General features: G+C 47.9%; 1 protein-coding gene across 1 annotated transcript; it reads right to left on the bottom strand.

Moving 5' to 3' along the window:
* Nucleotides 1-345: 345 nt before the first annotated feature.
* On the bottom strand, nt 346-13,232 carry LOC119109002 (macrophage migration inhibitory factor homolog). Its single transcript, XM_037232551.1, has 3 exons — nt 13,077-13,232; nt 4,866-5,038; nt 346-888 (listed from the first exon to the last, which is right to left on the bottom strand). The coding sequence occupies exons 1-3, from the start codon at nt 13,182-13,184 to the stop codon at nt 810-812; spliced, it is 360 nt and encodes a 119-aa protein (XP_037088446.1). The 5' UTR covers nt 13,185-13,232; the 3' UTR covers nt 346-809.
* Nucleotides 13,233-14,258: the final 1,026 nt, after the last annotated feature.

Genomic DNA, 14,258 nt, shown 5'->3' with positions numbered 1-14,258 from the left:
AAACAGGCTTAAGCGATGAAGTATAACACAATTAATTTGCTCAACGGTAGGATGGCTCAGCCATCTGGAAAAGAGAGCGCAAGTGTCCTAAACTAACGGACAAACAGTTTTACGATGCTAGGTTCTGTAGGCACATTGCAGGAAGGAAATAATCAGTGTCGCCATTCGAAATTCTCGCATGAAAATTTAGACCTAGGCCGACCGGATTCAGTCAGCCTTTTGCCTATGCTGTGCGTTTGGAGGGGTTTGGTAAGGAACGATGGATATATTTTCACAGGACGTTTCCAAGCTGACAAGTGACGATAGTTCACAACTATCAGCCACTCACAACGGAATATAACACGGTTGGTGCATCATATATGTATTTAAAATATGCGTTTGGGAACATGGCAGTGAGAGGCAACGGCGAACAGAGCAGTGCTTAACACCCTAAGTATTCCGCCATTAAAGTACATCTTATGGGTAATTTTTACACCTACATCTGATACAAGTATCGATTCAAGCTGAAGGATGTCCCGCATCCTACCTAATTACAAAGTACAACGCATCTAGGAGCAGACCAAAGGGTGTAAACGTTTTACACGCAGGCGCGGAGTGACGACGCGAACGAGGAGAGGCCTCCGTTGCCGTGCAGATCGGAGGCAGTGCGCGATGGTACAGTTCGGAGGCAGTGTGCGATGCGCCGGAGTGCCACCGCACCCCCACCGCACGCGCAGCCCCGTGTCGCAGGAGACGCCATCGATCGTGCAGTGTCACGACAGCGGTGTTCCCTCGCGTGGCGGCAGACCGCCTCCTGCGGCGCCGACACCCTATCGCATCAGGTCGGAGAACAGGCGACCCGTGAAGCCGACGTGGGTGCTGGCGGGGTTGAAGAAGATGACGTACATCCTGCAAGACGGGTCGCGTCAGTGACCGCCGGCAAGGACGTCTGTCGGCGGCGCCCTCAGTTCACCACGCAGATGGTTTCCAGACAACACCACAACGCAGGGGGAGGGGGCGCGGAATGCGGCATACTTGCGCAAAGCCTCCAAACACCTCCAAGCAGCTGAACAAGATGCCAGACAGAGACAAGGGTGACAACACGGCACTACGTAGCACGTTGCGATCTCTCAGCAGAGCAGTTATCCAGTTTTGCCCTACCATACCAGGATCGGGCCCCTTCAGTAATACTTTCATGCTATATGGCGGGTAGGGTTCCTACAGTAAGCGACCCTTAGTAGAACTCTGATCCAAATGTCGTCATGCAAACACACAACAATTTTTGCAACCATTACACTTTTTCCGCAGCACAGAAGCAGGCCGGTTGTGTGCTATTCCATGGCAACGCGTTCATGACAAAATAATGGATGATCTAGTTACATGATGAACTCATCTAGTTACAGAACAGACCGTTTAATTCGCAGGGCGATCAACTACCCGTTCGAGATGAGCTCATAAACGTGCTATGATTAGCTATCAGGACCTTAAATAAAACAGCCTTCAACCACGGGAACCTGAGGAAATGGGGTAGGAAAAATTGAGTTCCTAGACATTGAACTATGAATCGGTCGTCGGCTTATAGGCTTAAGATAAATATAGCATAATAAATTATCGGCAAGCTTAATCGGCTTATGCTTGATTATGGTGCAAATTGAAATGGTTTCCTACCGATCCCTCGTCTGACGCGTGTGGAGAAATAGGTCACGCCTCACATATGCGATGTTATACCGACTTTTTCCAAGAACGTGGCAGTTGCTACACATCCATAAACAGCGACGCAAGCATCACAATCGGTTGTTGAAAAATCAAGTTTGGCTGCAGGAATGGGCCCGCGCACGCATCAAGGTATCTACGTGTATATATATATATATATATATATATATATATATGTTTGATTAAAAATAACTGCTGACTCAACAATGACGAGCTTCTTGACGCATCATTCTAGTTTCCGCGCCTTTGACCTGGCATCATTGCTGAGATTAAAGATGTTTCGCATAAATTTACTCGTATATTCATCGCTCCTTACATTCTAAAGTTTCAAGATCCTATCTCATCGTCGGAGAAGAATAAATGGCACAAGAAATAAGCTTTGAGTTAGAAAGGAAAAAAATTGTGCGCTTCTGTGGGAAAACATCTTCTGGTACGGGAAACATAAATGAAGCATAACTAATGGAAGTAAGACGGAATCCTATTTTCACCTTGATACATATAAGAAACAATCATAATGGGAACACTACAAAGACACAATGAGAACAGTATTGCCACAATCACATCAATGGTGCTCACGGCCCACCACCTAATAGTTCAAGAGTTGTATAATAATTTGTCCGTTAAGGGCCGGAGATAGTTCGCTAATGAATATGCTTTCCCAAATTTAAAAGGCGTCTTCTGTCATTGCACGTCCGTAAAATGTCAGTGTTGTCTGTCAGTTGTTGTCGGGTCAATGTCATATCGTGTTCCTGTATCATGTGGTCCAGAGATGCCCCGTCACGTAGGTGCACTGTCAGGCGTCGTGAGAGTGTCGTCGTGGTTACACCAATGTAGTGTATGGAACGAAGTTTGCAGCCTTCGACGTTGCATTTGAACTGATACACTACATTGGTGCATTTCAGTTTGTCGGGTTTGTCTGGGCTGTTTCTCATAAGAAAGTTGTATACCTTCTTATTACGGAAATAAATGACGATGTCTATTTTGGAGGCGTTTTGCCTTTAACATGTCGTGAGATAATTTCCCGTAAAGTTTTGTTCGCCTCGTTTGTGGGCAGATGGCCTTTGATTTTGATAAAAGAGTTTAACGGTTGGTTGAATGTCTTGTGTTGGTTTTCTGTCAAGGTGTCTTGTCATATGTCGTTGCATTTTGTTTTCAACGTCGAATTTTGAAAAACCGTTGTTCACCAAGATCTGTCCGATTCTTATCAATTATGAATGAAGTCCTGTCCAATCAGAGCAGTGCTTAAATGCTCGTCTAATGAATTACCTTATGACGCTAATTTTGTAGCGTCGAGGACACTCACTGTCAGCATTTAAGCACCGTCCGTTGTAGTCTGTTTTCGGTGTATATATATATATATATATATATATATATGTATATATATATAGTTATATATATATAGTTATACATATATATATATATATATATATATATATATATATAGTTATACATATATATATATATATATATATATATATATATATATATATATACATGTATATATGCTGACTGTCAGTGTCCTCGACGCTACAAAATTAGCGTCATAAGGTCCTTAATTAGACGAGCATTTGAACACTGCTGTGATTGGACAGGACTACATTCAGCATTGATAAAAATCAGATAGATCTTGGTAAACAACGGTTTTGTCGTATTCCGTGGTTGATCGTCGCACTGTCTGGCTTACTTTTGGCCATCTTCAGTTGATGCGTTGGTAGATCACGTCGGGGTCACCAATGTCGCGCACGCCACTATCTTCGGCGACGATAGAGAAAGGTGGCAGTAGTTGCCTTGTTGCTGCCTTGTTTGTCAGTTTCACAACCCGAGCCCCGCGTGCAGTGTGATACAAGCGTAATCACCTGCACCTCAGGACTCGTGCTGCCAACCGGCTGTTTGCGGCCGGGTGGCCGGGACTGGCACTGCTACACTGGCACTATATATATGCATATCGATCCACATTAATGTGCATAATTACAGCTCGGTGTGCGCTTTCAGCGTTTCCGACATCCGTTGATACGGATCGTTTTCGTAAGTTGTCGATCTGGCTCAGTGAACTGTAGTATAGTATTCTGGTGCCAGCCCGCCCCCGCTCCCCCCCCCCCCCCCCCAAAGAGTGTTTTACACCGGTTCCTGCTCTTCAGGTCACTACGCCGATATAACTGTACTATGCTTACTGGCTTTTCAAAAGCACATTCGTGTTGCAATGTCGTGCGATCACTTCAACTAGCCTTTTACGCGGACAGTGCTTAGCGTGTGGTGTCATTCTCCGCTTTTCAATTAGCACAACGTTTAAATGGCATCAGTGGACATAGTTGAAAAGTGGCGACCGAGATATGCATATGTAATACGTGAGTTAGACGTCCAGTGCTAAACCACAGGTCATTGAGGCTTACATCGGTCAGGCATGGGAAGTAGCACTGACCTGGTCGCACGAGAGGCGCTAACAGTGGTATTTAAACACTATTAATTAGTGAGACAATTAAAAATAAGGCATGATTCGCAGCTTCATATAAACAGTGTCCTTCGTGTAAAGACACGCCTTGACAGCACGTAAATGTGTGATATTCGTGTCATCCACGATTGCTGAATTCCAAAATCAAAGCGAAACACGGTGCTTTTTCATGGGACATGACTCACAGCGGCGGCACGGTGTTGCCGGGGCTCCAACAATGAAATGGAACGCCGAGGTTGATTAAGCCTCGCTTAATGAACGAGAGACAATGAACATTCCGCTAGCACAGCCCAGCTACGCCCTTCCGCGAACTCCCCGCAATTGACGGCTACCGAACACCCATCTAAATGAGCTTACATTGAGCCTCGCCCTGGCACGATACAAGTGCGGGACAGCTAGTATTTTACAGTTACAGATAAAACACTATACGTTTCTTTAGTGTGAACCTTGTTGGCCTTCGATGCAAACGGGATAGAATGTTCTCCAATGCTACATGAAATGGAATACAGTGCAGCATAGCATAGCGAATGCAGCGTGTGGTGGAACGCAGGTACGACAATGTGACTGTGTAACCAAAGATAACGACAAGTATTATGCAACATGCTTAGGGGCTTAACCTGTTGGAGAAGGTCGCGGTAGTTGCGGTGTTCGGTGCTGGCACAAACTGTAAACTGTCCCACTATATCGATTAAGTCACTAACGGTAATGATCTTCATCAACTCGCCTGTCTCCAGGAATGCCGAACTTGTCGTTCATGAACTTGAAGACCTTCTCTGTGTACTTCCGGTTGGCTTCCTCGTTGACGTTGTTGATGGCAGTGAGACGGCAGACGGCGCAGGGCTCCGGCGTGGCGGCCCACATCATGCGCGGGTTGGGACGGAAGATCACCGTCAGATACTGCGAACCAGCGGCCACTGTTACGAACATACATCACACGCATAGTCGGTCCCGTCACACGCACGGTCGATCTCATCACACACACGGTCGGTCCCGAAACACACACGGTTGGTCCCATCATACGAACGGTCGGTCCCGCCATACGCACGGTGGGTCCCGTCACACACGCAGTCGGTCTTATCACACACATGGTCGGTCTCATCACACGCACGGTTGGTCTCATCACACGCACGGTCGGTCTCATCACACACACGGTCGGTCCCGTCACACACACGGTTGGTCCCATCACACGAACGGTCGGTCCCGCCATACGCACGGTCGGTCCCGTCACACGCATGGTGGGTCCCGTCACACACGCAGTCGGTCTAATCACACACATGGTCGGTCTCATCACACGCACGGTCGGTCTCACACACATGGTCGGTCCCGTCACACCACGGTCGGTCTCATCACACGCACGGTCGGTCTCATCACACACACGGTCTGTGCCGAACTCTCAGGAAGATGCAGTCCGCCACAGGGGCGGACCCGGGGAAGCCTCCGGAATGGCTGGACAAGCCTGCAAGACGGTAGCAAAGCACGCAGTTTGCGTATTTCGACTTGGCTTTCGTGGAGCTGGCGCTGCAACTTGCAGAACCCTCCAAAGTTCTGTGCTGGATACGCCTTTGGTCGGCTTGCATGCTCTCCGGTAATTGCTGATGACTTATGGACCATCGGCCAACGAAGAGGACTCCTCCTCACCATACGATTGCACCACACGAATGTCCGCGAGTATCGACAGCCCATACAGGAGGAATCGTAAACAAATATCCACAATATTGAGCTGTTGTTAGAACAAGAAACTAATGTGAGCTCCTAGCTCATTTAATGATTCGCGCTACAGGGTAAGTGCATTTGACTGCATTTGATAGCAAGCTGGATCCCGTCTATCACGCACAAAAGTCGTTCGCTGACTTAGCGGCGTGACCCATGCAGAACGTCTTCGGCATGGCGTGCAATGCGTGGTCATATAGTCATATATAGTCATATAATGCGTAGTCACGCAATCATATCTCAGCAAAACAGTGGTGTAAGTTGGACGTGTATAACAATGATGTGCTACACAGAGTAATATTTAAACGATGTAAAGGAACACGCTTAGCATGCGGGCGATGCGTCCAGTCAGCAATAAACATCAGTACGTCGGCACATGAAAATAACAGGATCCAAGCCACGGAACTTTAAGCCGATTCACTCGTCAACCAGGGACCATCACTGATAATAATGCCTTTACCCCATCCACCTGCTACCTATGAGGCAGTGTCCATACATACTTGCCACCCATTCCGTACCAGCGTACCCATTCGCCGCCGGCCCGATGGCACTTTTTCCAGCACTTTAGCTCTCAACTATTAACTCGTCAACCAGGGGCCATCACTGATAATAATGCCTTTACCCCATCCACCCGCCACCCCTGGGGTTGTAACCATACATATTTGCTAACCATTCCTCATCAGTATACCCATTCGCTGCCGGCCCGACCGCAGATTTTTCATCACTTTAAATCTTACCCATGAAAAAGATGTCCGGGAATTGTATACCCGACCTTACTATTTTGCCTTTGATAATTCGAAAAGCGGTGTAAGTTGAGTCAATTAGGACTAAATGAAACCCGTGCAGGAACATTCTTTAGGCATCAACCAGACATTTCGTAAAAGTTTTGCCAATGCCGGTACCCATACCTAAAATGCTCCCAAAGTCTGCACCCAAGCCAACCAGTCCCCCATTCCACATGAATACCGATGGCTTTATTCGACCCGTGAAGAGCACCGCCCCCACCCTACCGCTGTACACCCAACAGCTCGTACTCCAGCCTGACGTCAGCGCACGTGCAGATCCTGCACTTGCGCGGTGTATGTAACCGTCCCTCCATCCGACCGCCTCTCCCGCCCCACCAGCCGGCGCTGGCCATGAATATCAACATGTTGCATAACGCGCCGGCAGAGCCTGGCCATGCAAACGTCACTGGCTGCGTCAGGGGCCCTAGCGCGTATCCAGAACGCGTCGGCGAGAACACGCTTATCCGGCGGCGGTGGGTCGCGCGCGGTCGTTGGTACGGGTCAGAGGGGTCACGGGAAACCGCTTGGTTTATACGTGTTGGAGGCTACGGTCGGGTCAGCTTCCTAGCTGGCTCGGCGTAACTTAAAGAAGAGAAAAAAAAGGAAAATGTCGAGGCTAGTATGTTCCACGATTTCGGAGTGCTGCTCTTGTTTGGGGAATGGGATTTCAGCGCTCACTTCTGCAATCGCACATGGTCTTGCAGCAATCGTGTGGCGAGAGCCGATATCACCGTCAATCAGTCACGTTCTGTCATCAACCGCAAACGGTCGGGGATGAGAATTTACAGCTGCTCCCATGGAACCTGAGGATATCACGGATTACATAACTGTTGAGACCACCGTCCTCGACTGGTGTGTTAGTATGGACACCACGTGTCCGCCCGTTGGAACTTTGCCCACTATCAGGCGTTACTTTTTCTTTCCGTTTTTTTTTTCTTTAGCTGTTGAGTCGCCGGATGGTATTTTACTTTTCGCCACGTATGCGTCACAGCATGAGCTATCTAATCGGCATCGCTGGGATTCGAAACAGGGTTTTCTGACAGCTAGTCCAGTGCTCTTCCAACTGAGTTATTCGGGACGTATGCAGACTCGATGCTGCCTTGTTGCCTGGTTGTATGGTGTCCTTCCCGGTTAGCTCAGCTGGTCGAACACTGGACTTGCAACAAGAGACCCCAATTCGAATTACAGGAATTCCAAGGACGGAAGGCGGGTTGTCACGCCCACGTGGCTGAAATTCAAATGCCATCTTGCCCTTCGCTCAGGACTCAATAGCGTCAAAAGGCGACCGGGAAATGAACTGATTGAAACGTTTTGTACGTACTGACAGACCAGACAATAGCGATGGTCCGAACATTTATTTCACCCGTGAGGCTAATACCTCCTCTCATTCCTTCCCTGAACCTACGCCAATGAAGATCGCTTCAAAAGGTGTTTGTATACATTCGGGATGCGTGCGGAAACCAGACATGTGTATATTCCAATGCCTAAACATGTTTCCAGGCATGCTTCTGGTTCAGGGTGCGATAAAGCGGTGAAATTCAAGTGTCTCCTACATCTCATATAAACTGCAGAGCATGTGGAGCTTGTTCCATGCAGTCGTCCACGTATCTTTTAATAAGGTGTTGGTGCTGCAAAAAGGTGACCCAGATGTTCTGAACTGTGTTGCAATTTTTTTTCGCTCTGTTTGTCGAGTTGAGCCATGTGATCTATGGCCCCAGCTCTGCAGTGAGGGAAAATAACAGCAGTGTAAAACCAAGGTTAGCACAAACATAATGTAAACAACACGACGACCGTGTGGACGAAGTCTAAACAGCTGATAACTGACCGAAACATGCTGGCCTCCCGACGTCGAGGATGGGGCAGAACAGAGGATGGGACGGAAGCAACTGTCAGTTTGTTGTCGCATAAGCACTTGATATAAATGGGGAACATATTGAGCTCCTGCTTTTTCGGCATTATGAGTCGGGAGTTATAATGCTGACAGCTATCGACCCTCAGTATAGCAGTAGGTACTCGTTAAACGAGAAATCAAAGACATTGATTATATACCATAGATCAAAGGTGTTGAATTGTCAGCATTCGATATTTCAAGTTATGCTTACGATCACGTGCAGAAAAAGTTTATGTTTTGGCAAACTAGTTTTTCTTGTGATCCGAGTTGCGTTTTAGTTTAAGCTGCCATCAGTTTGTCAAATGGCAGTCTGACTAGTTTTATAGTTAGCGTTTTAGACAGTATAAGGCCGATAAAAATCGCTAAGCCAAAAAAAACACGAACATGAGGGATGAGCTAGGAAAGGTGTGGAGTGTGGATAGAGAGTTCAGAAGTGAATATGTAGTTCCGAGGGAGGGGCTACAGATCGTCAAGGATAGGTATGAATACTTAGATTTCAGTAAGACAGAGGAGTTGGCCAAGGTGTCATTTAGTGTGGGGAGGTTAAGAGTAAGGTTTTAGATACACTCGAGGAACTCCAGAATATTAATGCTAGACAAGACAGGTGAAAAGAGGGTAGGCCAGATGCAGGCCGCGGAACGCGGGCACAGATGTAGGCTAGGCAGGACAGGCTTGAAGAGAATAGGTCAGATGTAGGTCAGGATAGTAGAAAGGAGGGGGCGCTGTACTCACGGCGATGAACGATGGAAGATGACAGGGTATGGAGAATCAAGGCCTTGCGTGTAAATGTAGAAAGTGCAGCTGTTGTTGAAAGTGCAGCTAAACCAAGGCTTGCGACATAAGAGGACTCTCAAGTGATGCGTCTAAACAGGGTTCTCTGCACATGCAGGAAAGGAAGAAAATGTTTTACTAAGCCGGGAGCCAAGGTCAAGGACGTAGTGCCAGTGGTGGCGCAGGTCACCAGCAAAAACCAGGCCAGTGCAGTCATTGTGCGGGTCGGAGTAAACAATGTAGAGCTGGAGCATAACGAGGAGGTAAATAAGGATCACAGAACCCTTTTGGCCACCCTACGGCATAGCAAAGGTAGGAAGATAGTAACAGGCATTCCGCCTAAGATCAGAGCCCCTCCTGAGTAGAGCTCCGGGGCGCTGGCAGCCAACACTAGGGTAGGGAAATTTTGTGACAAGCTGGAACTCACGTTGGTAGACGAGTGGGACAAGTTTTCAGTTGTAGAGACCTGTATCAGAGAGATGAACTCAACTTGTCTGAGAAAGGTTTACACGTCCTGAGCAGGGTGTACCAATGTATCCTTCAGGCAAGCTAACAAAATAGTTCCCGCCAAAAAATGCTTGTGTCTCAAAAAAGAGGAAGATAAAAGATTAGATCCTCTAAATTATACTATCTAAGTAAGAAAAAGGAGGGAAACTACCTCTGTGTAGTTTCTGTATGGGACGGTGAATGTAGAACACCTAGGTAATACAAATTGAAAATTGCCGAGCAGTGAGCCAAAAAGATTTTGGCCAATTGTCAGTCACAAAAACATCCTTGTTTTGAAGAAAATTTTCTTCAACGCCTGGTGCGCGCATCCACTAGGGGGGATAAAGTTTGGGATCTTGTTATGACTAATGAGGGGGAGGGTGAGAAGATGCTTTGACAGTGGGTGCACCACTGGGAAACAGTGACCATAATATCGTAAGGTTTTCATAGCGTCCAGGCCATTGAGTTAAGGCTTATCATATTCGTATTCCATATTTTGCTGGGGGTGAATTTGAAGAGCTCACATCCTTTCCTGCTAGCTACTAGTGGGAACATATTCTTACTGGTCTCACTGCACATCAGATGTGGGAAGTGTTAAAGGAAATTTTTAAAAGGGGCAGGAGAGATTCATTTCCTTCAAGAAAATGCGGGAAAAATATTTCAAGGAAGCCTCCATGACTGGCACAGATAGTGTGTAATTTGATGGCGGTGAAGAATGCGGCACATGCTAGGCAAAAATTGCGGGACACGGAAAGGAACAGGGCGATGTATAGGATTGCCACAAAAAAAGCTAAGGAGGAAAATCGGCGCAGCCAAAGAATTGTCAGAAATACGGCCAGAGGACACTTGCTTTAGCGACTTCAAAAAATTATTCAGCTCCCACAAATTCAAATTCAGGGGATCCTCTCCCGGCCTCTCGAGAAAGATGGAAAAGCATAAGTCGAGGACAGGGATGCTATAGATGCTCTTAGTAAGCAGTATTTTTTCATTTTTACAGAGAAGACTGTGTGTGATCTCCCTGGTAAAAGGCAAGGTCTGACTGAAGGCAGTCTTGTGCATTTGACGATGACCGAGGGTAAAGGATAGATTGAAGGGAATCAAGATCAATAAGGCGGCCAGACCTGACCATGTATATGATAGAGTGCTGAGTGGATGCGTTAGTGCTTAAGTTCACGCTCTTATGTTAATATTCAAGAGGTCATTGAGTTTCTCAGAAGTACCCGAGGATTGGCACAATGCCACTTAAGCACCTATTTTTAAGCAGGGGACCAAAAGAAGTGTCAGCAATGACAGGTCTGTCAGTCTTAACTCCATGGTATGTAGGATGCTAGAGAAATATATTAAGGCTAGCATTCAGCCACACTTAGATAGACACAAGTTGATAAAATCTAGGCATCAATTCACAAATGATAGCCCGCATGGGTTTACTTTCTGGTAGCCTTTCCTTTAGGTTAGGTTAGGTTAGTTAGGTTAGGTTAGTGACATGGAGCACGTCACTAGTCAGATAGATACAGGCAATAGTTTGGATGTTGTTTATCTAAATTTTACTGAGGCGTCTGACAAGATGTCACACCAACCTCTGCTGTACCAGTTAAAATTGCATCGCATCGAGAAAAAAATTATTGGTTTGGGCGAGGGCTACACTGCTAGAAAGGAAACAAAGAGTAATGCTAAATGGTACCAAATCTCAGTGGGAGCTGGTAGAGAGTTGGGTTTCCCACTGGTCTGTAAAAAGCCCTTTGCTCTATATCATTATTGTAAATAATATTCAGATAGGATTAGAGAGGAGGGTGCTGAAATTTTCTTATGATATCAAACTTGGTAATGGTGTCGAAAATACCGACCAGGTGAACCAAATTCAGCTTGACTAAGAGGAACTAGTGAACTGGGCTCTCTGCGCCAGTTATAATTCAGCTATGATAAGTGCAAGGTGATGCATTTGGGTAGTTTTGGTAGTGAGGGCATCGGATATGAATTGGGAGGCCGGGAATAAGGCCAGATCGAGAAAGAAAAAGGATCTAGGGATAATGATTTTCCAGGATGTAAATATTGAAAAATTAAGTAGGAGAAAGGAGCAAGATACTTCGGATGCTGGGACTTATCAACAGGAAGGCCCATTACCAAAGTACGAATGTTGTCAAAGGTTGTACTTATGTCAGACCACACCTAGAGTGAGGTGTACAGGCTAGGTCCCCATGCTTCCAAGAAGATGAAGATAGGGTGGAGAAAGTACAGCGAAAAACAACAATGATGATAAATGGGATTGGCGACTTATTATAAAAGGATAGCTGTAGGGCCTCTGCTTTGTATACGCCGAAATACCCTAGACTTGGGGGGATCTCATAGGGGCATTCAAGATTATGAAAGGGATACACGAGGCAGATTTGCATGGAGCACTGGAAATTAGGCCGAGACTTAGGCCGAGGAAATCAGCTTCAGTTAGCAAAAGGTAGGAGTAAAACTACCAGTAGGCAGATGTCATTTGTAGTGAGCCATTGGGGTGGGCTGCCAAACAAAGTTATAGAAAGTCCCTTTCTAGCCATATCTAAAAATAATTTGGACCAGTTCTATCGCTCAAAAGATCTCATTTATAGCTGAATTCAGGAAGGTCATGGGTTAAGTTTAGTTTCAAGGATGTCTGCGGAGCCTGACGTAAGCCAACCTCGATGAGCCCTTGTGGCTTTTTGTTGGCCAGATGTCTGAATGTCTTTATATTTGCTTGATAACGTCGTTAAACTAACGCCTAGCGCCTTTTACACTGGAAATCGCGAACGTTCGGCACAAGAACACCGAACTCATAGTTCTGCAAGCGGAAGTTTTACGTTGCAAGCCGTAGTCCGCACCACAATAAACAGCGTGATGCGACCGCAAACTAATCCCCAAGAACACCGTCAACAGTTACGGCAAGCTCGAGGCCGCTGACAGGATGTGCGCCCATGCCTGGGGAGCCGGTCAGAGCCAGTGGGCGACACTGCACCTATAGCTCTCTTGGAAAGTGGCAGGGGCGTAGCCCTTGGGTGTAACCAATTCTGATAATATTCTGTAATATTCTGTTCTGCAACAAATCGCCAAGGCGTGCCGGTCCGCGTAAAAGTTTTTTGTTTCTCTCATTTTCCCACATGCTGTACGGGCACCGGAAATATTGGTCAAGCAACGAGTTACGAAGCGCCAGCTACGTCGGTGTGCTCCAACAGGGGCATTCGACGTTGGGTGCTCGTGACACGCGTGTGGACCGTTGCGCCGACCAACGTTGCAGCACCCAGGGTTTCTTTCAAGCAGCGATTCGTCTCACCTTGGTTTCCAGCCCCAGCATCTCGGCGAGAAGCTCTGTGAGCTCCTTGACCACCTCGGGCGTGATCTTCGCCTCAGGGGCGTTGGTATCAATCTCGAAAGCCGGCATAGTGCTGGTTTAGGTGTCTCTGAGGTACGTGCCAAAGCCGCTACCAACCCACCGACTGCGCTCGCTCGCATGGCTCCCTGATCTATATGCACCCTCGATCCTTCCCGGCGCCACCTAACCACCGTCCGCCGCCCAAGGCTTGGCTTTGGTCCCGCCGCTGACTGAGCCGACGGCCCACAGCGGTGAATTCGCGCCTCTCGTCGCTCTCCGCCCCGCGGCGCTATTCGCGATCTCGGCGCAGCCGGCTCGTGGTGGATGTCGGCTTGGCGTGGTGGGCGAAACGCGGAGAAAAACGGGCCCAGCCGACGCCACGTGGACTGACGCCTCGGGGGAACGGTTTTTTGGATGAATGGCCTTATTCGGCGTTCAGTGAACCCTCATGCGACGCTGGGCGCGCTACGCCGGACACAAATGCCGCACGGGGTCATGGCTCATGGTACGCCTCCCTCCTTTGGAAGATATTTTACGTTCATTTTCTGGTGATGCATAACTTGAACGTTCAACTTCAACAACCCAACGGCTCTAAAACCAGACATGGCTGACTGGATACCAGTGGGATTGCAAATTGTGAGACGACTGACCCGGCGTCTGCCACCGCAAAGCATTCGCTCCCTCCGAGGTCCTAGCAAGGGTCAGGCCTGGGCCTGCCGTTGTAGGAAAGCTCACCAGCGGAGATCAGCGATGACGTTTTCACGTGAACACCAATGGGCGGCGTGGCCGCGAGCGCTTGTTCTGGTGTATACGTCAGGGTTCTGTTTTAGGCTGGGGCCCGGAAGAGGGTCGAGCTGCTCCCGGCCAAACTGAACCCAGCAGAGCCCCGCTGGACGCCCGCCTGATTCTGAGACTTGAATCGATCGTCCGCGCTGGGTAAGCAGCGAAGGACTCAGCACTGGCTGAGCGTTTTCCTGCGCACCCGCGCAAATGCCAAAACAGCTCGAATAGTCGCGTAGGCTGTGCTGCAAACCTGCGCGTGTGGTAACTACGCAGTTGCTGTACAGTCCATATTGCAGCACGCTTCCACACCCGTTTTCTCACGCAATGTCAGTGTGCAGATACCCAGATATAAGCAAGGAT

This window comes from Pollicipes pollicipes, unplaced genomic scaffold, assembly GCF_011947565.3.
Source record: "Pollicipes pollicipes isolate AB1234 unplaced genomic scaffold, Ppol_2.1 Scaffold_2555;HRSCAF=2994_pilon_pilon_pilon, whole genome shotgun sequence".
Lineage (NCBI taxonomy): Eukaryota > Metazoa > Arthropoda > Thecostraca > Pollicipedomorpha > Pollicipedidae > Pollicipes > Pollicipes pollicipes.
The sequence above is the reverse complement of the archived record's forward strand: the minus strand, read 5'-3'. Positions and strand labels throughout refer to the sequence as shown.